Source organism: Typopeltis vanoorti, chromosome 13, assembly GCF_054136105.1.
Source record: "Typopeltis vanoorti isolate ZY-2024b chromosome 13, IOZ_Tvanoo_1.0, whole genome shotgun sequence".
NCBI classification, from domain to species: Eukaryota; Metazoa; Arthropoda; class Arachnida; order Uropygi; family Thelyphonidae; genus Typopeltis; species Typopeltis vanoorti.
The window spans coordinates 122,270,416-122,296,082 of NC_143561.1; the positions used below are offsets into that span (position 1 = coordinate 122,270,416).

General features: G+C 37.4%; 1 protein-coding gene across 1 annotated transcript in view; it reads right to left on the reverse strand.

Moving 5' to 3' along the window:
• Col4a1 (Collagen type IV alpha 1) overlaps window positions 1-25,667 on the reverse strand; it is a 903,940-nt gene that overhangs the window by 832,841 nt on the left and 45,432 nt on the right. The window contains exons 3-4 of the mRNA XM_090402880.1: window positions 22,414-22,524; window positions 8,341-8,475 (exon numbers count right to left, since the gene is read on the reverse strand). Of these exons, the coding sequence (XP_090259006.1) occupies window positions 8,341-8,475; window positions 22,414-22,524 (246 nt within the window). The remainder of the gene's footprint in view (window positions 1-8,340; window positions 8,476-22,413; window positions 22,525-25,667) is intronic.

Sequence of the window (25,667 nt, forward strand, 5' to 3'; positions counted from 1 at the left end):
CATGGAAGAAAATAACAGTTGCAAAGTATATAGTAGAATTATATACTTTTCAGTTAAATGCAGGGTAAAATTGGAAGACCAGGATATCATTAGTGCTTGGGAAATTGTGAAGGAATATTTGTTAGCAACAATAGTAATCTGTATTTCAAGAGAGAAGAAGCGGCACAATTTGATGTAAAGTGGATGACAAACAATATCAACAGGAATTGCAGGTGAAAAAGAGATTATGGAAGAGATATAAAGAGAGGGATGGAAAGCAGATGCATGAAAAATATAAGATTCAGGCCAAGAGAGTGACTAGTTTGGTGAGAAAGGCAAAACTGGAATATGAGAAGAGATTAGCACTAAGATCCAAAGAAAATCCTAGAGATTTTTTAGCTATGTGACCAGTAGGAGGAGAAATGATTGTGGAAGAATGACACTGATAAAAATGAGAATAGAGTAACTGATGCAGAGGACATAGTGGAGTTGTTCAGTGAGCGCACTTATTTGGAGTATTTCATCCAAGAGAATAAGGTTTTAATACTAGAGGGATAAGGAAGATTTAAGGTTAGAGGTGCAAGAGGAGAGTGTGTTCCAAATACTGAGTACTCTGGATGTCAATAAAGCTGTGGGACTGGATAGTATTTCACCATGGGTTTTGAGATAATGTGCTAAAGAACTGACAGCTCTGTTGACCTGGCTCTTCAATTAAAGTCTGGCTGCAGATGGAAAGAAGGTAAGATAGTGGAATTGCATAAGGGCGATAGCAGACTGGAAGTGTCTAGGCCAGTACATGTGTCATCAATAGTTGTTAAGGTCTTGGAGAAATTAGTGAGGAACTATATACAGTGTTGGGCAGATGAGGGTAATGTTATCTGTGAGAATCAACATGGATTTCTTAAGGGCACTCTTGCTTTAGTAATATGATTGGCTTTTATAATAATGTGATAAGAGCAGTTGATGAGGGAAAAGCATATACTGCTATTTTTTTTTAATTTTGTAAAGGATTTGACATGGTGCCAAATGATAAGGTGATATTTAAGTTGCAGCACATGGGTTTAGATGTCAGGTTAGTCAAGTGGATTCAGGATTGGCTGTTTGATAGGTATCAGAGAGTTGCATATGGTGGGGCAATATCAAGGAGGCGGAAGGTTACAAGTGGGGTTCCACAGGACTCAGTACTGGGAACTGTATTGTTCAACCTTTATATCAATGACATTGTCAATAGATTGCAAAGGGATATTCAGTTGTTTGAGTAGTGCAGCCCTGCAAGAGAATTTGAATAAACTAGACAGATGGATAAATGAATGGGGGGGGGGGTCGGTTTAATGCAGCAAAATGTAAAGTCTTGAAGTTTGGGATACACTGGTGGGAGGCTGAATACTCAAAGCAGGAGTTGTACTGGAGGAAGTAGAGGGAGACAAGAGATCTGGGGGGGGTGATGATTGATAGAAAACTGAAATTTAGGGAGCATATTGCAAAGGTGGTGAAGGTAATCCAGATGATTGCTGCAACACTGAGAAGGACGCTGACCTGCAGAGATAAAAGAGTTATCATTCCGTTGTATAAACCCCTGATCAGACCACACTTAGACTATTGTTCTCAAATTTAGTCCTCAGGATTTTAAGGGGATAAATAAATGTAGAAAGGGTATCGAGGCAGATAACAAAGATGGTTTCAGGACTGTATAATGTTAATTATGAGGATCAGTTGAGGGAATGTAGACTGCAGAGTTTGGTGAATAGGAGAGGTGATATGATCAAGACTGTTAAACTGTTGAGAGGAAGTTACAGGGTGGACACTGGGGATGTCTTTTGCTTGGTGGAACAGTGGGAAGGAGCAATGACAATGGACCATCCCTGGAAGTTACAAAAGGAAGCTGTGAGCAAGAGGGTGAGGGGTGGTTTCTTTGCATGGAGGGTAGTTGAACCGTGGAATGCATTACCTGATAGAGTGGTGAGAGTAGGAACGGTCAATGAGTTCAAGGAGTGGAATGATAGACTTTGTGTTTCCTAAGAAGGCCCTCCCATGATGAGTCTCTTGGCTCATGGAGGCTTAATGTGTGTCCCATAATGCAAAGCACATCTATTTGTGAACATGTATAATGCTATGCATTATGGGAAGGGTCACTACCCAGACCAGTTTCGACCTTTATTGAGGTCTCATCAATGCACAGCATTATACATGCCCGCGAGGAGATGTGCTTCGCATAATGGGATACTAAGGCAAGTGATGTGAAATCATTAGCTTCTTTATACGAGTTGCCCCAGTCCTGAAAATAGTTCAGATGCAAACTTGTTTGCTTACACTTGGATAAAGGATTAAACCAAGTATATAATTACTTGGTATCTTAAATTTATAGTATAACCAAGTGGAAAAACTTCCAACAACTTTCTCTAAACCAGAAGGAACACTTTATCAGTTTATATCATACTGGAGTGAATGATACAGCATATATGTAATATATCTAGAAGGGAGACAAGTATTAGGAGAATTGGAATTGAAAGAATCATAGGTGTATCAGGTGTTGATTGGGTTAGATGTTAATAAGTCTGTGGGATTGGATGACATATCACCAATTATTCTTAAGGAATGTGCACAACAGTTATTTAATGAAAATCTTCCAGTGGGTAGGGTTCCTAAGGAGTGGAAAGAAGACAAAATAGTACCACACCACAAGCATGGTTCTGGGACAGAAGTTTCCAATTATAGAGCAGTCTGCATAACTGTGGTCAAGGTTTTGGAGAGATTGGTTAGGAATAGAATAGAATACAGAGCTGATTTGAGGGACATAGAATTCTTTATGATTGTCAGTATGGGTTTGTAAAGGGTTGATCCTGTTTTAGCCATTTAATTTGTTTTAAAATGGGGTGTGTTAGATAAGGTAATATCATATACAGTGATATTCTTGGACTTGGCAAAAGCGTTTGATAGAGGTGTACAAGCTAAAGATGATGGAAATAGATAGTATACATGTTAGATGGATCAGAGATTGGCTCTCTGAATGATATAAGCAGGCTGTGTATGATGGAGCAATGTCTCATAAAAGGATGGTAACCAGCAGTGGACCCCAGGGTTCTGTTCTAGCTCCTGCTGTTTAATTTGTTTATAAACGATATATCATGTAGACTAAATGGGGGGGGGCGGTCTTCAGCTGTCTGATGATGCAAAGATAGGAAGAATTATAAGTAGTACTGCTGATGTTAATTCCCTTCAGAAAGATTTGAATAGACTTTTTTACTTGGACAAAGGAGTGGGGTTGTAGTTTAAATACCAATAAATGCAAGGTGTTGCATTTTGGATTGCAGAAATATAATGCCATGTACTATATTAACAGTACTGTACTGCAGAAGTGGATGAGATTCGAAATTTAGGAGTGACTGCAAGTGTTGCAAAGACTACACATCATAGTGCTGCTATGATAAGAAGTACTCTAACATGTAAAGATATGGAAGTGGTTGTATATATTGGAAAGGATTCAAAGATGACAGACTAAGGTCATAACTGTCCTTTTGGATGTGGGATATGAGGCAGATTGAGAGAATGAAATTTGCAAAGCCTTGTGAATAGGAGAAAGAGAGAGGATATAACTGAGACATTTAGGTTAGTAAAGGGTTGTTACCGTATTAATGCTGAAGAAATTTTTCAAATGGGAGAAGGGAATAGAACCAGAGGTCATACCTGGAAGTTGTATTAAGAAGCAAGTTCTTTGCATGGAGAGTGGTTGGTGAGTGGAATGTGTTGCCTGACATTGTGATGAATGCATATATATTGAATGAATTTAAAGCACAGTTTGATGGGCTTTGTGTGTAGCAGTGTTCGCCTCCAGTGATGAGCCTTCCTAAGTATTGTGACCTCCATGGAATTCCAATGCTTCAGTTTAGTGCCCTGCACTTGCCACAGTTAGTTTTTGTGCTCTGAAGATGCATGTTAGAAAAACCGTGAAATATTAGTAAGTTTCAATAAATTAATTCAATTTTTTTCATCAGTTGGTATTGTTAATATTGTTAAGTGCTAGTATAAGCATATTTAAAATTAGATTTGTTTTTCAAATCTACTGCTGATTCTAAGAAAAGTGTTTCAAGTTTCTATTTGCTGTGGTGAAGCAGAGTAGTTTTTTCCCCATCTGATTCTGTACAAGGCATCAAAGTCATAGTCAGCTTAACCCAACTAAACACAGTTATGGTTGCAAATGTATTTCTTATGTTCTTCTATGTAAATGTTGGCAGATTTTCCTCTTTAAACATAATAAGATGATTGCTAAGAGAAAGAGAGGATGAAGTTGATGTCTGGGAGAGCAGATAGGGACAGCCAGCTTCAGATGAGGTTTTAAAGCAGTGCAAAGATTATATTTCTTTAGAGTTCTAGCTATTTTTTCTGTTTCTCAGATATAGGTAATAGTGATAGCATTACTGTAGTCTGTGTGATGAGAGGGATGTGAGGAGATTCATTTAAACCAGCACATAATCAATATTCAACTGTTAATTCTATTAACAGTGAAGTATTTATAGGCATAATACTCAGAGCTAAACAATACAATAAGTGAAAACTTTGTTATCTTAGTGAGCTAGCCTTTTTCAAGAGATGCAGGTTCACTGGAATTACACCCACCTTTGTTAAATTTAAAATTTCACTCATCTAAGACTCTTTGTATCTACAGATACACTGGCTGAGCATTGATTTCAGAACAGATTTCTACCACCCATATTAACTTATCTGCTATTACCACCACCATTAGCTCCCTCCAAACTGAACTATCATCGATTTTCAATCCTGGAGCATTCTCTCATATATTTCAGATAAATCTGTTCATAAAGAATTGCTAAAAATAAAACATAAATGTGTCAAAAAATATAACAATCCTCAGATCTTTTTCTCAGCTGCACAGTCAACCTCTTCGAGTCATCATGAACTTTTTTGTCAAAAAGACTTGAAGAAACAGCTGTTAGTGTCCTTAGCCTCATCCACAACTGTGCAGTAGTGCATCAAAAAGTTCTACCTTTGAACTTCACGATATAAACGCAGCATCTGCAACTGGTCTCCTACTATTGCCAATAGCACGCCAAGATTGACATAGTTAACATCCTCATGCCAGAATTGCTAGCTAAAAGAAATATCTATAGCAGCCAGCTCCATATTTTCTATAAATTATGCAAGACAAAAACATAATAATCACTAGAACTGACAAGGGTAATGCTACTGTGGTTATCCATGCTAGTCATTATAAACAGAAAATGAATGTGTTGCTTACTGCTTATAAACTGCTGGATTATGTTCATCTAAAAAAAAAATTCTCAGAAGAAAATATGTATGCTGTTATTACATTAATACCTCCCACCATAATGTAATAACAGCATACCTTTCCTAGGAAATGTGTTTTTACATTATGGAAAATATCAAGAGTAGCGATCAGAACTTTCCCCACCTTTGCAACGAGTTGCCCGAGATCGTACTACATACTAGGACTACTTGCATTAGCTCGCGCTAGTAATCGCCGATACTTTTATAGTTTACTATATTCGGCATGAAACTCTCTGATTCCAATCTTTGAGTTTCATATTTGGTTTTAAAACAATGTGGGATTTAGTATCCCCTTAATTTGAATAGTTTTAAATAATAATGATATCATGGTGAGTTTTGATGTCAGCTCTTTATTTAACAATATCCCTCTTTCTGACACTTTAGCTTTGCTGAAAAAAAAATGTTTTTCCCCTGATACCATTGATGTTTTCAATTTTTCCATTCATGTTGGATACTTCACTTGAAAGGATATCATATATAAAGAGAATGGAGTTTACAGCCAGGCTATCCCGTCTCTCCTCATCTGACCAATTTCTATTGGAATATTTTGAAATATATGCCCTTCATACTGCCTTTCTCAAACCTTCCATCCAGATAAACTATACTGATGACCTATCCTCTATTTGGACACATAGCTCAAACACAGAACTCCTTCCTCCTCCACCTCAACAGCCAGCATACCAGAATACAGTTCACTATAGAAAAATAATAATAATAATAATAGCCTGCATTTTTTTAGATACTCTAATCATGTGTCTTCCCAATGGAATCCTTTCTTTCTTTCTCCATTTACAGAAAACCCACCCACCCAGGTAGATCCATACATAAACTTTCAAAACAGAGCCTTCAACCTCTGTTCTGCCCAGACCTCCCTTTCAGATGAAATCTCCTTTCTTAGTCAAAACTTTCTGTCCAATGGTGGTTACAATGCCAAAAAAGGTTAACAAGTCGGTAGTTCCTCCCATTCCTTTCAGGTGTGTACAAGGTTACATGTTTTTGCAAATTATCTTATTATTGTTATTATTATTACAATCCATCCCCATGGACTCCATAGACTCATCATGGGAGGTTCATTCGACTGAAAGATATTAATCATACTGAATCTTAAAATCCTTAATATTCCTTGCATTAACAACACATTCTGATAATGCATTGCACTTACTGACAATTCTCCATGTAAAAAATCTACTCCTCGCTCTCCTCTTCGCCACACTCTTACATAACTTTCAGGGATGACCTCTGGTTTTTCCCCTCTTGCCTTGATTTAGGTTAGTAAGAGCTCCTACCATATTAATGTCGAAGAAATTTTTCATAGCATTTCATAGAATTATTACGGTCAAACTGGGAGATCTGCTAACATCCAGCGAGAAGAACACAAGCAATACATCTGCCACCATAACTGTAGTCATCGGGTTTATCGGACCATGCCTTGGACACCTTGCGCAGACTCGAAAAGAAAAAACTACCATCCTTCACTGCAACAAATACAAACTTGAAAGACTTTTTTTAGAATCAGCAGATTTGAATAACCAACTTAATCTTAATAAATATAGTTGTGTTAAACTTCCCAAGATTTGAAAAACTAATTCTTAGGACCTCCACCCAACAGCTTCCATAGAGGGTATCCCCTTATAGGACTTTAGGCTTTTAACTAATTTTTTTCCAATTATAGTTTGGAGAGTTATTGTTGTGTGTGCTTTTACAATTTGGAGACTGCATCCCTGATAATGTCTCTGTGACTAAAATGAAATATAAGATCAATTAAATGCGTGTTTAATTGTTTCTCTGTGCTATATTCATTCCATGAAAACTGAAAACGAGTATCTTGCACTAGAACATAAACCTAAAAACTCAACAGGTATTCTCTAAATAAAATTAGTATGGGCTCGAGTGATGTCTTCAAACTCCATGAAGATGCCTGTACAATCTGTATAATAATGATGACAATAATATCATTTTAATCCTAAGAAAATCAACCAAAAATTACTAAGTTGAGCTATTCTACAGACTCTACATCATTTCTTCAATGAAGATTTGATTTTGCTTGGCTAAAGCAGCGCTAATGATTACATTTCCGACTTAAAGCAGAATAACATTCCCACAGTTATACCTTAGGATATAACTTTAACATAAATATGAAAGACATAAATTTGATAATAATAACAGTTATCATCAAAAGACCCAGAGGAAGACCAAGATATAGGTGGATTGATATAATAAAAAGTGCCTTAGAAGACAGAAATATAGATCTGATGATGGAGTCTTGACAGATTGATTTGGAGGAAAATTGTAGACAGGAAGTTATTGGTGGTATCAGTTTTTCATATCCTATACACCCATTAGGGGTACATGTCAGGAATTTGAAGACGATGATGATGATAGTTATCAACAAATCAAAATCAATCCATGAATTCCCTGTGTAGATGTTAAGATTATCAAGTTATCTTGAGTCATGTTATGTCATGTCAAGCCCTCAGAAACAAGAGGAATACATTATTATTGCTTTCAGATGCTATTTCTTCTTTCTAGTCTATACTTTCATAATTTATATCATTTGTAAAGTTGAGCAGTTTTAATAATGGAATTGTAAATTTTTACATAATCAATCACACTAGGTTCTTTTGGGTCTGAATATCCATGTCCTCTTTTTCCAATCTCTCTCTCTCTCTCTCTCTCTCTCAAGCGAACATTAGGAAATCCATTAATCCTCCTTTTTACTCAATGCCAAACTATATTTCTCCTTTTGTTCATTTTATATACCTCCAGCCAGCCAGAAAAGGAAAGCTAGAAGATGTAATGTGATCAATGCAGCAGGACTTAGAACAAGAAAATGGCAGAAAAGTCTAAATATCATGATAGTTAAATAAGGTGTAAAGAAGCCTATAGTCAATCTGGTTTGCATATTTTTATTAACATGGAAGATATCTTTCTAAATGTACTGTAAGATAATGAAAAAGCATTATTGGTCTATACTCATTAAATTAATCTGTGGTGGGAAAGTTAAAAATAAACTTGGGACACAATAAACATCTTAAAGATAAATTTCTATTTACATACCCTATCGCCTTTTGGTCCCCGTGGACCTGGTTGTCCACTGTCACCCTTGTCTCCTTTCTCTCCAGGCAAACCTTCTGGTCCAGGAAATCCCCTTAATCCTGGAAGCCCTTGTGGTCCTAAGGGACCAGGTGAACCCTAGAAATAGAATATGACTGTTTCATGCACTCATGAAATAACATATATTTCAAAACATTCTAACTAATATTTTTGTACTATTTTGTAGGTTGGAGAACAGAGATGCTGCTCTCCAACCTACAGGCTATGGGTTTGAATCCCACTGTGACAACAATGAATGTTTGTGAAAGTGTTTAAATAGCACATGTTTTTCTCTGCAAAATGTAAACTACTACAATGCTTACTAGAAGCCTAAAGGCTAAGGGGGAAAAAAGTACCATGAACAAGGAAAATGAATTTCTCGAGTTCTTGAGAGATAACTATCTCAGGCAGCATGTAAAGGAGGGCATGCAAGAAGGATTGAGAGTGTTATATCTGATCATTTCATTAGAGGATGTAATTGTGAGAGGGGTTTCACACTTTCCTCCAGATGGTGAAAGTGATCACGAAATAATTACCTGTGTTGTAGCTAGTCATATGCAAACTTTTGTGAGGAAAGGGTATGTGTGGAATTATAAGGCTGGTAATTATGACAAGCTAAGGAGATAGCTTGGAGCGATAACATGGAACGAGGAGTTAAGTGGTAAGAAAATGAATGCTGCATGGGAATTGACAAAGAAATACATAACAGCATCAATGTATGAATGTATTCCAAAGGTCAAAAGGCTATATAAGGTGTAAAATGGATCAATGTGGAGCTTAAGCATGAAATCTGGAAAAAGAAAGAACTTTGGAGATGGTACAAGATGAATACGTAATAACCAGTTTCATGAAGAGTATAAAGAACAAGTCAGGAGAGTGACTCAGTTAGTAAGGAAAACAAAAGTTGAGTATGAGCACAAACTGGCAAATCAGGTAAAGAAAAACCCTAGAAAGTTTTATTAGATATGTGATAAGAAGAAGAAGGAAGAATGATCATGGTATAATGAAGTCAATGGATGAAAGTGGTAGAATGGTAACTGCTGCAGAAGACACTGTTGAGGTATTCCATGATCAATTTATAAGGATGTTTAATCCTGATCAGGGTGGAATTATGAGGAAATTAAGTGTTAGAGAACATAAGAGAAAATGGCTTATTTGCAAATGAGCAAGAGTTATTTGAGGAAATAAATAAATTTGATGTAAATAAGGCGGCATGATTTGATGACATATTACCATGCATCTTAAGGGAATGTTCCAGGGAATTGGCAGTAGCATTGGCATGCCTGTTTAATAAAGGTCTTGCAACAGCACTGGTTCCAAGAGAATGGAAGGAAATTAAAATTGTTCCAATGCATAGAGGTGCTGATAAGACTGTACCTTCAAATTATAGGTTGGTCTGTATATCTAGAGTTGTCGTGAAGATACTAGGTCAAAAGAGATTGGTGAGAAGCAGGATACAGAAATGGGTTGTTAATAGCAGTATTCTCTGTAGTTACAAGCATGGGTTTGTTAAGGAGAGATAACGTTTCACTAACTTATGTACTTATGAAGTATCCCAAAAGAGAAAGGTCACTAGAGGTGTACCTCAGGGGTCAGTTTTGGGACTATTCTTGTATGTTAATGATATTGGGATGGATTCAACTACTGATATGCAGCTGTTTGCAGATGATGCAAAACTGGGAAGAGCAATGCAGAGTCAAGCAGATGTTAAGCATTACAGAAGAAATTGAACAGATGCATGAATAGGCAGTAAGTGGAACTGTCTATTCAATGTTGCAAAGTGCAAGGTTTTGAGATTTGATAAGCAACGATGGAATGCAAAATATACACTTGGTGAGGAAGCTTTAAAGAAAGTAGAGCAGATGAGAGATCTATTAGTAATGATGGACAAGAACCTGAAATTTAGGGATCGCATTTCACAAATTGTAAAGACATCACATCAGATAATGACAATGATGAAGTGGACCCTGACATGTAGAAAAAGCAAGGCTATGGTGCCATTGTATAAGGCCTTGATTGATCAGGCCTCATATGGATTATTATTATTATTATTATTACTATTCAGGCCTCCATGAAGTCAAGAGACCCAATCGTGGGAGGACCTTCATAGAAAACACAAAGTCTATTAAATCCACTCCATGAGCTCATTGACCATTCTTGCTCTCACCACTCTATCAGGCACTGCATTCCACAGTTCAACTGTCTCCCAACAGTTTAAATGTCTCGATAATATCACCTCTCTTTCTTCTATCCACCAAACTCTGCAGTCCACATTCCTTCAGCCGATCCTCATAACTAGCACTGTGCAGTCCTGAAACAATATTTGTTATCCACCTCTATACCCTTTCCACAGTTAATTTATCTCCTTCAAATCCTGGGGACCAAATTTGAGAATAATAGTCCAAGTGGGGTCTGATCAGAGTCGTATACAACGGAATGATAATTCTTTTATCTCTGCAGGTCAGTGTCCTTCTCAGTATTGCCGCAATCCTTTAGGTTACCTTCACCACCTTTGCAATATGCTCCCTTAATTTCCATGAATTTCTATTAATCATCAACCCCATATCTCTTGTCTCCCCTACTTCCTACAGTACAGCTCCTCCAATTGAGTATGCAGCCTCTCATCGAGGTATCCCAAACTTCAAGACTTTACATTTTGCTGCATTAAACTGACACCCCCATTCATTTTGCCCATCTGTCCAGTTTATTCAAATCCACTTGCAGGGCTGCACTACTACTAATAATCCTGCCTAGCTTCACACATTGATATTGCCCCACCATACACAACTCTCTGATACCTATCAGATAGCCAATCCTGAATCCAGTCGACTAACACGACTTCTAAACCCATCTGCTGCAACTTAAGAATCGGCTTATCATGTGGTACCATATCAAATGCTTTGCAAAATAAAAAAAAATTAGCAGTATATGCCTTTCCCTCATCAACTGCTCTTGTCACTTTATTATAAAAGCCAATTATATTACTAAAGCAAGAGTGCCTCTTAACAAATCCATATTGATGATCATAAATAACATTACCCTCATCTGCCCAAAGCTGTATATGGTCCCTGACTAATTTCTAAAAGACCTTAACAACTACTATGACACACAAACTATAATTAGACACTTTCAGTCTGCAACCACCCTTATGCAATGGCACTATCTCACCTTCCTTCCATTCCCTGGGTACGTTTCACTGCAGCAAGATTTTCATTGAAAAGCCAGGTCAACGGAGCTGGCAGTTCTTTAGCACATTCTCTCAAAACACATTGTGAAATACCACTCAGTCCCACAGCTTTACTGACATCCAGAGTACTCAGTATTTGGAACACACTCTCCTCTTGCACCTCTAAACCTCAAACTTGCCCTATCCCTCTAGTATTAAAACCTATTTCTCCAGGATGAAATACTCCAATAAAGTGTTCATTGAACAACTCCGCTATGTCCTCTGCATCAGTCACTCTATTCCAATTTTTATCTCATGATTCTTCCACAATCATTTCTTCTCCTACTGGCCACATAGCTAAAAAATTCCATATGATTTTCTTTGCATCCTAATGCCAATCTCTTCTCATATTCCCATTTTGCGTTCCTCATCATACTAGTCACTCTCCTCACCTCAGTCTTATATTCTTCATGCATCTGCTCTCCGCCCCTCTCCTTATATCTTTTCCGTAATCTCTTTTTCACCTGCAGCTCCAGTTTGATATTGTTTGTCATCCACTTTACACCAATCAGTAATTTACAGTTGCAGTTGAATAAAATTACATTTTTACAATATATATACAGGAACAATATTTTATATATATTTACAAATTGTGCTTTAATGCATTTAAATGCTATAGTTCTAATAAATGGATTTTTTTTTTCTTCGTGTTGATCCCAGTTGAGGTATAATGTCTCATCTTGCATCCTCGAAGCATTTTATTAATCTTATCTGAGGATGATACACTGGTTAGTTATTGCTTATTGGAATAATTAACCAATATGTTGGAAGTAGTGAGAGATCTGATATTTACCACAGCCATAAGATAAGAAATTCATTCACACAAATGTGCATGTACTGGCACATGTGCATGCACACACGCATGCACACATGCACACACACACACAAGTGATAATTAGGAATAAATACCAAAATTGTTTTGGTATCTATACATCTTCAAATACAGAAGAAATACCATACTTGCAGCCATATAAGATGCACTTTTTTTCTTTGAAAATAGGTCTGAAAAACAGGGTGCATCTTATATGCCGATACTCAGTTTTTTATTATTTTCATTTCTGGAAATTTTCTCTGTTCCGAGTTATGCGATTTCTTTCTTGCTTCCTTGCAAGTGGGTCAAAGCTTCATGGGATGCTGTGAAAACTGAGACAGTGGTTAAATCATTTAAGAAGTGTTGCATTAGTAATGCACTGGGTGGTATGAGGACAATTTATTGTATGAGGACTCAGATTCTGATTTAGAAGAGGTTTCAAGTGTCTCTTCATTTAGCTCTGGAGATGAATTTCTGAGTGTTGATGAAGAAGATTAAGAGGTGGATACTCTTTCCTAGTTAGATTAGGTATTTGTTGAAAGTAGACCTCCTTATTACTTTATATTTGAAATACTGTAAATTCATTATAATATTCAGTGATAAAGTTTTTTTCCTAAAAAATGTGTACAAAAAAAGGGGGTGCATCTTATAAGTCGGTGCGTCCTATACGCCAGCAAATACGGTAACTTGTATCCCTATCCCTTATGTGCAAGGTATTAGTTAATGCATAGCAAAAGTTTCAAAACCATTGAATATTTATGTTGCTGATAGGGCCATCAGAAAAATCTCCACCTTTCTTGCTTCTCCTAAGAAGAAGCTTCCACATCTCAATTATCCAGGTGTCTACCCAATTCCTTGCTTTTCTGGGTTATCTGATTTTGGACATACAGGAAGATCTGCTTTTATTTGACTAGAAGAACACAAGTCTTTAATTCAATACCTTTTGTCTTATCAATATCTTGTCTTTTTCCAATGAACTCTGTCTAGTGCTGATAGCATGCTCCGAAAGTCCAGACCAGAGCTCGTCAACGCAGTGCCTGCAGGCGCCATGGCACCTGCAGTGAATTTTTAGTGTGCCCTCAGACAAATTATTGTAAACTGCTTTGGAGCTCACAGCAGTAATTTTGCAGCATAGATCGCAGTATATCTGAGAGATACATTCATTACTAGTATATGCTAAATTGTAAGAAAACAAAGAAAAAACACTGCAAATATAATACATGATGGTACAAATTAAGTGAATATTGAATCCAACATTATTTCATAGCCGAATATAGAAACTATAAGAGTTTCATGCCAAATATATAGAAACTAAAAGTTTTGGCAGATGCAAGCATAAGTTATGCCTTATGGGTAACTCATAGTAAAGGTGTTGAAAGTTTATTTTTCACTAGGTTAGAATATAATAATAGTTTAATCCTTTATCCAAGTGTGTGCAAACAAAGTCTGCACCTGAAAGTATCTTCAGGACTGGGGTAAGGTGGTACAACACCAGGGAGATGCCTTGCAAAGGACCCTTTGCAAGGCGTCGCCCTGGTGTTGTACCACCTTTCCCCAGTCCTGAAGATACTTTCAGGTGCAAACTTTGTTTGCTCACACTTGGATAAAGGATTAAACTAAATTTATTATATTCTAACCTAGTGAAAAATAAACTTTCAACATCTTCCTCTAAATCCAGAGTAATTTATTAAAAAGGTGGCACACCAATTGGCAACTCCTATAGGTAGAGATGACCTTGCTAATGCTTCTGACTGGTATCTCCACTTGGGCCTGGCTCCCACTGAAGAGACCTCAATAAAGGTCGAAACTAGTCTGGGTAGTGGCCCTCCCCTTAATGCATAACATTAGACATATCCGCAAGGAGATGTGTTTTGCATTATGGGAGATACTGAGATAGAAGTGTTGGTATCTTGCTCCACCTTTGCAAGGAGTTGCCCTGGTGTTGTACCACCTTACTCCAGTCCTGAAGATACTTTCAGGTGCAAACTTTGTTTGCTCACACTTGGATAAAGGATTAAACTAAATTTATCATAGTAAAGGTGCAGCAAGCTCCAGACCTCTTTCCTTAGTATTTTCCATAAATGTAAAGCATCTCTTGCAGAGGTCAGCAACCTTTTTAATATGAAGGGCGCAATATAAAATTTGAAAATTACGGAGGGCTCATGACACAGGCATTTAACCATCAAAGAATATTCGTGTTAACAATTAGCATGTATCTGTCAGATCAGATGCAAGAGCTTTGCTTTATCAATCATAATGGCAAATGTATTTGTTTATTATGCAATAATAGTGTGGCTATTTCTAAAAAAAGTAATATAGAAAGACATTTCAAAACCATTCATGCCAATTGTAATTTTAAGTTTAATTATTTATGGTACTAGAGTCGCCATAGCACGGGGGTGGGGGGGATTGAGCTGTGCTGAAGAAAGTGCTTATTAATTGGTGAATAGTCTGTTTTTCTACGTTTTTGTAGCGCTAAGTTGTTTTCTGGTATACAAGTGGCCGTCAGTGGTTGTTTTTTGAAGTTAGTTGCTGTGGCGATATTGTGTATTTTGGTTACTGAGAAGACAGGATCGGAATCAAATGCATAACGGTGGAAGACAAGACGAAGGATAAGTTTTCATTATTTAGTTATTTCATTTTATTTATTTATATCTAGTGTACTTAAATGTTCTGTTTGAAATTGTTTGTACTTTTTCTTATAGTTATACTCCCTGATACTTATTTAGCATCTATTTTTTGACACTAATTAGCGACACTATTTTGAATAATGGCAGCATTTGTTGTTAAAATTACAAATGGCGTATCGCCAAGTCCCCCTCCCCATTTAAGGATTCCATTTTGCATGATATCATACAGGATTTTGTAGCATGCAGGACTTGCAGAATGTATATGTGGCAGGAGAAAGAAGGGGTAATACGTATATGTGCAAAATGCAGGCAATGGGAGGAACTTGGTGATTAAGAAATGATCATAACTGACCTCGTTGAGTCAGAAACGGGAGATTCTCCATGTAGAGAGATGATGGGTATGATAGAGGGCGAGAGAAGTATGAATAAAATAATAAGAGTAGGGAGGAGTATGGAAAGGTTGAATGATTCTGAAGTTTTAGGAGATAGTCTCAATTGGGAGGATGAATGGCAAACAAGAGTGGCTGACTTACAGAGAGAGATAGATGAGCTGAAAGAGCAGGTGGAATGTCTGGGGAATGACATGAGAAGCGTGAAAGATGAGATTAGGTGAATGGAAGAGATGAATGCATGGTGAATCAGAGGAGGAGTGAGCGAGAGTTATGGGAATAAGAGAAGAGGAGAGAATAGGAACAATAGTAGAGGAGAGAGAATGAGAGAGAGTTATGGGAATGGTAGAAGAAGAGAGAATAAGAACAGTATAAGAGAGGGAATGAGAGAGAGTTATGGGAGATAGAAGAGGAGAGAATGGGAACTGTAGAAGAGAGGGAATGAGAGAGAGTTCTATGAATGATAGAAGAGGTGAGAATAGGATAAGTGAAAGAGATGGAATGAGTGTCAGATATAGGAATGATAGAAGAGGAAAGAATGGAAACAGCAGGAGAGAGGGAATGAGAGAAATGCAAGGGAGCACAGGGACTAGGCATAGTGTTGTGTCAGGAAGGCAGGTAAGTAGGGGCGCACAGAGAGAAACTGTTACAGGAGAGAGAGTGAGGGATGCATGTGAGCAATCGAGGAATAGGATGGTAAGAGGTGTAATGTATGGGGACAAAATGATCCATGGTGTTCAAGATAGGATGTGTGAGGAGTGTTTGCCAGGAGGAATGATAGAAAGTGTGGCTCTGGCAGTTAAGAGAGGTGAAAGGGTGGGCGAGATGATTGTGATGGTGGGAACCAATGACTTGCGTGGCGGTGTAAATAGGGCAACGAGAGATATGAGATTCTTGCTTGAGGTTGTACGAAAGAAGACACAGAGAGGAAAGATAGTGTATGTGTTGCCTAGGTATGATAATGTCGAGCTAAGCAGAAGAGCAGTGATATTGAATGGCATAATAGCGAGAATGTGTCAGAAGAGAGGACTGGAATATGTGGATGCTTGGAGTGTGTTTGAGAGCAGAGAAGAATTGTATGCGAGAGACCGCTTGTATTTGAATGAGGAAGGATGTAGACATCTAGAGAGATTGCTGTTCTGAACGAGTCAGTGTGTTCCAGTGCGGATGGTAGCAGGGGTGGCCTCTTGTGGAAATGGGTACTTGGGAAAAAGGGGACGACATTAGGTAACGCTGAGCCCAGTGGAGTCTAGAGGGGTTAATGCTGTGTATAGAAACAATGGCATTTTTATGCTTTATACTAATGCCAGGAGTATTTGGAATAAGGGAAAGGAATTGGTGGCACTCATAGCATCAGCCTGGCCAAAGATTATTGGGATCACCAAGACATGGTTGACAGAAGAGAATATAATAACAGGAATAGAAGTTGCTGGGTGCAGCATTTTTTGGGCAGGATAGGAAGGGAAAGCGTGGTGGAGGAGTATTGCTTATGATAAGTGACGACCTATGTCCTCTAAGAGTGGAGGCTTTGGAAGGCTGTGACACTAATGATTTTGAAAGCACATGGGGTGAGGTGGAGGTGGGCAACCTTTTTAATATGGGATGTTGCTACAGACCAAGGATGACAGAAGGGGGGGGGAACCAGGAGATGCTGAGACAGTTGAGCGTGGCAAATGCAAGAAGAACAATTTCTATGAGAGATTTTAACTACAGCAGTATAAACTGGGGAGAGGAAAATGCATGTAGCAATAAGAGAATGGAATTTCTAGAATTCTTGAGGGACAAATCTTAGGCAACATGTAACATGGGGAACAAGAGGTTCAAGAGCTTTGGATTTGGTTAGAGCATCAGAAGAGTTGATAATGACTGAGATGATATCTCTCCCACCAGTTGGAGAGAGTGACCATATGGTTTTGACATAGAAAATGAATAGACATGCAAAAGTATCAAAGAGATGGGAACGTATGTGGAATTACAAAGCAGGTGATTATAATAGTCTTAGACGTCAACTTGGGGAAGTTTCATGGAGGGAGGAATTGGAAGGTCAAGATATCATTAGTGCTTGGGAAATTGTGAAGGAATATTTGTTAGCAGCAATGGTAAGCTGTATTCTATGAGTGAAGAAGAGGACACAATTTAGAGTAAAGTGGATGACAAACGATATTGAACAGGAACTGCATGCGAAAAAGAGGCTATGGGAGAGATATAAAGAGACAGGTGAAGAGAAGATGCATGAAGAATATAAGACACAGATCAGGAGAGTGACTAGTATGGTAAAGAAGGCAAAACTGGAATATGAGAAAAGATTGGCCCTTAGATCCAAGGAAAATCCTAGGGAATTTTTTTAGCTATGTGGCCAGTAGGAGGAGAAATGCCTATGGAAGAGAGGTGTGGGATAAAAATGGGTCAATTCCATTTTTATCCCATACCCACATATCTATGCAGAGAACATTGTGGAATTGTTCAATGAACACTTTATTGGAGTATTTAATCCTGGAGGAGGTCAATTTGAATACTAGAGGGATAAGGCAAGTTCGAGGTTTAGAGGTGCAGGAGGAGAGTGTGTTCCACATACTGAGTACTCTGGATGTTAGTAAAGCTGTGGGACTGGATGTTATTTCACCACAAGTTTTGAGATAATGTGCTAAGGAACCGACAATCCCTTTGACCCGGCTTTTCAATGAAAGTCTGGCTGCAGGAAAGGTGCCCATGGAATGGAAGGAAGGTATGATAGTGCCATTGCATAAGGGCGGTAGCAGACTGGAAGTGTCTAATTACAGGCCAGTTTATGTGTCATCAGTAGTTAGTAAGATCTTGGAAAAAGTAGTGTGGGACCCTATACAGCATTGGGCAGATGAGGGTGATGTTATCTGTGAGAGTTAACATGGATTTGTTAAGGGGTGCTCTTGTTTTAGTAATATGCTAGCCTTTTATAATAAAGTTACAAGAGCATTAGATGAGGGAAAGGTATATACTGCAATTTTCCTAGACTTAGCAAAGGAATTTGACAGGGTGTCACATGATAAGCTGATATTCAAGTTGCAGCACGTGTCTGGATGTCAGATTAGTCAACTGGATTCACGATTGGCTGTCCAATAGGTATCAGAGAGTTGTGTATGGTGGAGCAATATCAAAGAGGCAGAAGTTTACAGGTGGGATCCCACAGGGCTCAGTACTGGGACCTATACTGTTTAACCTTTATATCAATGACATTGTCCGTGGAATGCAAGGGGATATTCAGTTGTTTGTGGATGATGTGAAGCTGGGAAGAGTTATTAGTAATAATGCAGATGTGGTAGCCCTGCAAGAGGATTTGAATAAGCTAGATAGATGGGCAAATGAATGGGGGAGAGGGGTTGTCAGTTTAATGCAGCAAAATGTAAGGTCTTGAGTTGGGAAACATTGATGGGACACTGTATACTCTATGGGAGGAGTTAAACTGGAGGAAGTAGGAGAGACAAGAGATCTAGGGTTGATGATGGATAGAAACCTGAAATTTAGGGGACATATTGCAAAGGTAGTGAAAGTAACGCGGAGGATTGCTGCAATAATGAGAAGGACACTGACCTGCAGAGATAAAATGGTTATCGTTCCGTTGTATAAGACTCTGATCAGACCACACTTAGACTATTGTTCTCAGATCTGGTCCACAGGATTTGAAGGGGATAAATTAACTGTGGAAAGGGTACAAAGGTGGATAACAAAGAATGTTGTCGGGACTGTACAATGTTAGTTATGAGGATCGGCTGAGGGAAGTGTGGACTGCAAAATTTGGTGGATAGAAGAAGGAGGGGCGTTATGATTGAGATTTTTAAACTGTTGAGAGGTGATTACACGGTTGACACTGGGGAGTTCTTTCGCTTGGTTGAACAGTGGGAAGGAGTGATGACAATGGAACATCCCTGTTATGAAAGGAAACTGTGAGAAAGAGGGTGAGGAGTGGTTTCTTTGCATGGAGGGTGGTTGAACCATGGAATGCATTGGCTGATAAAGTGGTGAGAGCGAAAATGGTCAATGCATTTAAGGAGTCGTATGATAGCCTTTGTGTTTCCTAGGAGGGACCTCCCTCGGTGAGTCTTGATAGGCCTGTGTTTCTTAGAAAGGACCTCCCACGATGAGTCTTTTGACTCCATGGAGGCCTGAATAATAATAATATTTAAATCAGGAGGAGTCGACAATGCAGCGCCCATGAGCATCATGGCACCCACAGTGTTGCGTCCTTCATATTAAAAAGGTTGCCGACCAATGGTCCAGACTGTCAACACTAGACACGGTTCATTGGAAAAAAGACAGGAGTCCTTCACCAAAGTTAGTTCCTCATGGAACAGCTTTATAAAGAAACATGTGAAACTTTACTTCACTCTCCTAGCCTAACAGATCCAATGGTCTATGTCTATCTCCTTTGTGGGAGATAGAAAAGATTAACTGATTTAAAAAGTACTAACTTTATTTTACTTAATTGTATAATTTTTTTTATAAGTTAAGAAATTTAATGACATTTTTATATCTTAAATTAGCTACTTAGGTGGCATTCCTTCTGGAATTGTCAGTTATTGTTCAATTAACTTTTTACTTTCTTGTACTGAAGTTGCCTTTGATACTTAGGCAAAAATTATATATTAAAAAAATAATTTACGTGAGTTTATTCCAGTAATATAATTTATTTAAATATGTTTACTTGTGGTATTTCTTTATTGAAACAATTATCTTTCTCATTCATAGTATGTCCTTAGTTCCTTTATTAGGCTACTGTAGTTTGCAAGATTCCTTAATTCAAAAGATAGTTTATTTTACACATCTGGAATGTCGAAGCTTTGAGTGGCCTTTCTGTAGTGATTATTATATGTATATAATTAGTTATCTGAGGTCTTGATATTATTATTATTGCCACGCAACACCTCCAGGGAGCCCAAAGACTCATCGAGGGAGGGCACCTACTCTACAACTCTCCGTCTCCACCACTCCACCAACCGCAACTACCTTCAGCATTCACACCAACGGCATCTATCGCCGACCACTAGTATTTTCAAAGACAATTACAAACATCCATGCCCATGACAGGATTTGAACCCACAGGCTTTTGGCTGGAGACCAGATACGCTAACCACTCAGCCAACCAAGCCATAATACGGCATGTATTTCTAGCTCTCCTGTATTTCTCATCAAAGTAATATTTTATCAAAGCTGCATTAGTGTTTTGCTGTTAGTATTTTATGTTCTGAGATTGCAGTGCGTATCAAGCCAGTAAGTCTCTTTGTTCTCAAAAGACAATATTTGCCATAGCCATAGGATAATAATAATAATAATTATTATTATTACAGATTTACGAGATAAATTGAATTCAAAATTTTACAGTTGTACAAATTTTTATATTTTATTAAATGAGTAGCATGCCATCATTTTTAGTGCTATTCACTAGTAAACTGAAGATACCAAGAAATTATATTCTTTGTTTAATCCTTTATCCAAGTGTATGCAAAGTTTGCACCAGAAGTATTTTCAAGACTGGGGAAACGTGCATATAGAAGCTAATGACTTCACATCACTTACCTTAGTATCCCATCATGCAAAGCACATTATCCTTACAGGACATATATATTGAAATAATTATCTTTCTCATTCATAGTATGTCCTTAGTTCCTTTATTAAGCTATAATTCCATAATGCTATGCATTATGCTACCAAGACTGGTTTCAACCTTTATTGAAGTCTCATCAGTGAGAGCTAGACAAAGAGGTGATACTAAGATTGAAGTAATGCAGAAGTCATATTTTCATATATGAGTCACACCTTATTATTAAAATACTCTGGATTAGAGATAGTTGGTTTAATTTGTAGCATAACCAAGTGGAAAAACTTCCAACAATTATCTCTAATCCAGAGTATTTTAATAAGGTGTGACACCTTTTGGCTACTCGTATATGAAAATATGACTTCTACATTACTTGAACCATAGTATCACCTCTTGGTCTGGCTCTCACTGATGAGACCTCAATAAAGGTCGAAACCGGTCTGGGTAGTGACCCTTCCCATAATGCGTAGCATTATACATGTCTCGTAAGGATACGTGTTTTGCATTATGAGATACAAAGGTAAGTGATGTGAAGTCATTAGCTTCTATATTATTATTATTATCCAAGACCTCATGGAATCAAAGTCTCATCTGGGAGATCCTTTTATCACACACACAGCTCATCATACCATGCTTTGAACACATTCAAACTCCCTGCAGACACCACACTCTCAGGCAAGGCATTCCAATCAATCACAACTCTGCACAAAGAAAACCTGCCTCTCACTATCCTACTCACACCTTCTTTATACTGTTTCCAGGGATGACCTCCGGTTCTCCCCCGATCTCCCACAATTTTCTGTAAAACTTCTCCAGCACTGATCCTATAACAACCCCTTACCCACTTGTAGGTAAGTATCATATCTCCCCTCTTTCTCCTGTCCACCAGACTCTGATTGCATCTCCTCAATCTTTCCTCATACTCGACATTCCAGAGGTCAGAAACTACCTTAGTCAGTCGCCTTTGGACCCTTTCCAACATCTCTTCATCCTTCTGAAAACCAGGTGATCAAATCTGGGCACAATAGTCCATGTGTGGCCTAATCAAAGCCTTATACAACAGAACAAGAATATATATACAAGTTGCCCAAGTCCTGAAAATACTTCTGGTGCAAACTTTGTTTGCTTACACTTGGATAAAGAATTAAACTAAAATGTTAACAGAAGAGTTGAAATTCTTTTGTATCAGAACTAGAAAATAACTGTTGGAAGTTTTTCCACTTGGTATCTTTAATTTATAGTATAACCAAGTGAAAAAACTTCCAATAGTTATTTTCTAGTTCTGATACATAAGAATTTCAACTCTTCTGTTAACATTTTATATAAGAACAAACCAAGCAATCACTGTTTTATTTTTAAAAATTACGTGTTAAAGAAATGTCCTTAAAAAAAGCGAATTCTTAACTCACCCTGGATCCTTTTTCCCCTATACATTTACATCCAGTTGATGTGCATCCACTACATATAACTGTGTTATCTTCGGTGGACAAAGATCGGTTGTACTCTGTCCTTGTATACTGCTGCAAATTAAACATACCATTCATTGCCTGTATAGTTTCATATTGGTTGTGATATTAATATATAATAATAATAATTTAATTTCACATATATAATAAAAGTCATAGTTAATTCAACTTGATCAGAAGCTGTAAGCACCAGTGAAACTTGGGAAGTGGAGAATGGAGGATTGGATTTCAAGATTAGAATGTAAAGACAACTTTCAGGTAGGACACATAGAAGAGGACCGGAGTGGGGAAGATCATTTCTAATGATAGCAATAAAATTGCAACTGTCAAGAGTAAAAGTGCAGTAAGATGCAATGAATAGGGTTAAGGGAAAAAAGTGCCTTTCCAGTATCTGTGATATGACAGTGAATTGGTGATAGCATCAGATGATTTGCACATAGCCAAGGAAGCAATTTTGCCTCCAATTAGTGAGAGTGATCATACAGCCTTGACCTGAGAGGTTGATAAACGTGAAATTTTCAGGTAAAAAAAAGAACACATGGAATTAGTCAGTGAGCATGACAAATTTTGGAAGCAGTAGTGACTTGTACATAAGCACTGTTGACGCTGCAGCACCCCCATGGAAAAAAACTAAATTTTGTTTATTGTTATTATTTGCTTATAAATAATAACAATGATTACAACATTATATAAATACAATACTACATGTTAAAGGTTATGGCTTATGTTTCGACATTGACTGAATAGTTAATAACTGGAATTGTTAGATTAATGCTTTAGATTATGAAACAAATACACTGAGATCTAATGCAGTGTCGGAATTAACACGGTCGGTCAGTTATGGCTAGACTCGCCGATATGCATTTGTACTTGTCACTGCACGTAACAAGTGAATGCAACACTGCTCATTGATCAGTGTACTACAGATAAATTGTATGCTTGCATGCATATTTCTGAAATACAAAACTTTTATTATTGGTATATGTTCAAGGTGAGGGTGAAATTTTTTTGGTAAATATAATTTTATTCTGTTAAAATAACATATGATTATTTATTTATTTATTATAGATACAAGGCTGAATTATGATGAGTGTCACTGTTGAAAATATGAAAAAGAATTATATTTTCTCAATTATCATTATATGAAAAATTATCGTTACATGAAACAAATGCACTGCGATCTAATGCAGTGTTGGAATTATCACATTCAGTCAGTTACGGCTAGACTTGCTGATATTCGTTTGCACTTGTCACTGCATGTAACAAGTGAATCCGACACTGCTCGTTGAGCAGTGTCGGTACAGATAAATTCTATACTTGTGCACAAAAATATTATTAAAAATTTTATTAATATTAAATTTGATATATATTAAAAACATTAAAAAGATTATTTTGAAATAATATTTTTAATAAAGTAAGTTTTAATATGTAAATTTACTTATTAATAAATTGGTTACTTATTAAGAAAAAGTGAATTATTTTTCTTATTTTGTATATGCAAGTACCTCCACTTAAAATTTTCACTGGCCATCATTGTTTAGAAGACTCTCAGAGCAGTACCATAGTATAAGAAAATGCAACATAAGGATGTCAAAGCATTGCATGAAAAATTATCAGGATGTTTGGGAGAAGGGGAGGAGAAGAAGAAGCAGACTACATATCGAGCATCAGGGGGGGAAAATCAGAAGGTGGAAAATAATTGAATGAGTAGTTCAAGAGCTGGAAAAAATTATTTTCAACAAGCTGATTTATTAGTTGTTTTACTTTGTGGTAAACAGAAAGAAGAATGATTAGGAAAAGATAACTTTAATGAATCCAGATGGCCAGAATGTTACAGAAGCAGAAGAAATAGATGAATTAATGAGTGATGATTTCAATGCAAGATTGTGCATTGTTCAAATGGAGATACATTATTATTATTATTATTATTCATGACTCTTGTAACTGGGGCCAGTGTGAGAACAGATTTAAATGAACTGAAGATGCTTAAAATATTATAAAATCTTAATGTGAATATAGTATGATATTAGATTGGATACTGGCCTGTGTATCTGTGTATTGTGAGAAGTATTGTTTATCACAAAGAGGTTTAAATGGGCTGAGATGAGATCAAAACTCAGTGGAGACAAGTTTTTCCTGCACATCATTTCTCAAGCCTTTTTTTTTTTTAGTGTAAACCTACAGTACATTAGTACTGTGGGTGGATTAAAAAATGTTTCTCTTTTTTGTTAATTTTTGTTTATTTGTTATTTATTTTTATTCATTTATTACCTGATCCAGAAGCACAGCTCTAGATACCAAACATGGAACTTTTTCAAGCCACTTCAGGCCTCCAACAAGCAGAGTTGTGGGAACACACCAGGCATTCCATCCATCTCCAACCTAAAGACAATCAAAAATATCTATGCCTATAGCAGGATTAGAACCTGGAGATATGCTAACCACTACTCAGCCAACCAGGCTAGCAATGTTGATTCATAATGCATAATGAATTATTATTATTATTATTATTCAGGCCTCCATGGAGTCAAGACTCATCATGGAAGGTCCTTCCTAGGAAACACAAAAGTCTATCATACCACTCCTTGAACTCATTGACCGTTCTTGCTCTCACCACTCTATCAGGCAATTTATTCCATGGTTCAACCACCCTCCACACAAAGAAACCACTCCTCATCTCTTGCTCACAGCTTCCTTTCATAACTTCCAGGGATGGCCTCTTGTCATTGCTCCTTCCCACTGTTAAAGAAATGGGCTTGTCCTGTGAAATGGACAAACCCGTTTCTCTTAAAGGCAATACAACCAAAAATGTCTATACTAGTAGAAATAACTGCAGATAATTACATTTCAAATATGAATGTGACAGTTTTGATGATGCACTTGGGAATAAAATTTTTTCCTCAGAGCATAAGTCACATCTACACTTACCCATCTGATGAGAAAAGGGCATAGTACAATTTCTAACTCTATATTACAGATCAACAACTGCAATGTTCTTTTCAAAGGGCACTCCAAGTTATTTATTCTAAAAGTTGATATTTGGCATATGTGCCAGCGCACTTCCTAAAAATCCAGGACTATGCAGCTTTCATATAGTATCCTACTATAATCCTATTAGATTAGAGCAATTTGAAGGCAAAGGGGTGACTCTTTCCTCTCAAACTGTAGTTTCCACTATTTACTATGCCAGCCTGGTT